Source organism: Myotis brandtii, unplaced genomic scaffold (assembly GCF_000412655.1).
Source record: "Myotis brandtii unplaced genomic scaffold, ASM41265v1 scaffold601, whole genome shotgun sequence".
In the NCBI taxonomy this organism is placed as follows: domain Eukaryota; kingdom Metazoa; phylum Chordata; class Mammalia; order Chiroptera; family Vespertilionidae; genus Myotis; species Myotis brandtii.
Window position 1 is genome coordinate 2,049,908 of NW_005370276.1, and position 354 is coordinate 2,050,261.

General features: G+C 70.3%; 1 protein-coding gene across 1 annotated transcript in view; it reads left to right on the forward strand.

Moving 5' to 3' along the window:
• The window catches only part of EMC10 (ER membrane protein complex subunit 10), an 8,369-nt gene that overhangs the window by 2,534 nt on the left and 5,481 nt on the right, over window positions 1-354 (forward strand). The window contains exon 3 of the mRNA XM_014550450.1: window positions 7-101. Within this exon, the coding sequence (XP_014405936.1) occupies window positions 7-101 (95 nt within the window). The remainder of the gene's footprint in view (window positions 1-6; window positions 102-354) is intronic.

The window sequence follows — 354 nt, forward strand, 5'->3', positions numbered from 1 at the left end:
TGGCAGCCCTCAACGGCCTGTACCGGGTCCGGGTTCCGAGGCGGCCTGGCGCCCCTGACGGCCCAGAAGCTGGCGGCTACGTCTCCTCCTTCGTCCCCGCGGTGAGTCAGTGACAAGGACTGGCCTCCGTCCTTGCTCTTCCCACCCGTCCGGCCCGGCTGCCGCCATTCGGGCCCCGGTGTTTATGGACGGGGAGGACTTGGCCTTGTCCTCGAGGCCTCCCAGCCGCGTCCATGCGGTGGGTTCTCTGAGGGGCAGCACAGGGCAGTGGCCTGGGCTTGTGCCCGAGGGGCAGGCGGCCACGGAAGCTTGAAAGATGCTGCTGGGGCGGTGGGAGGGGCTGTGGGAGGGGCC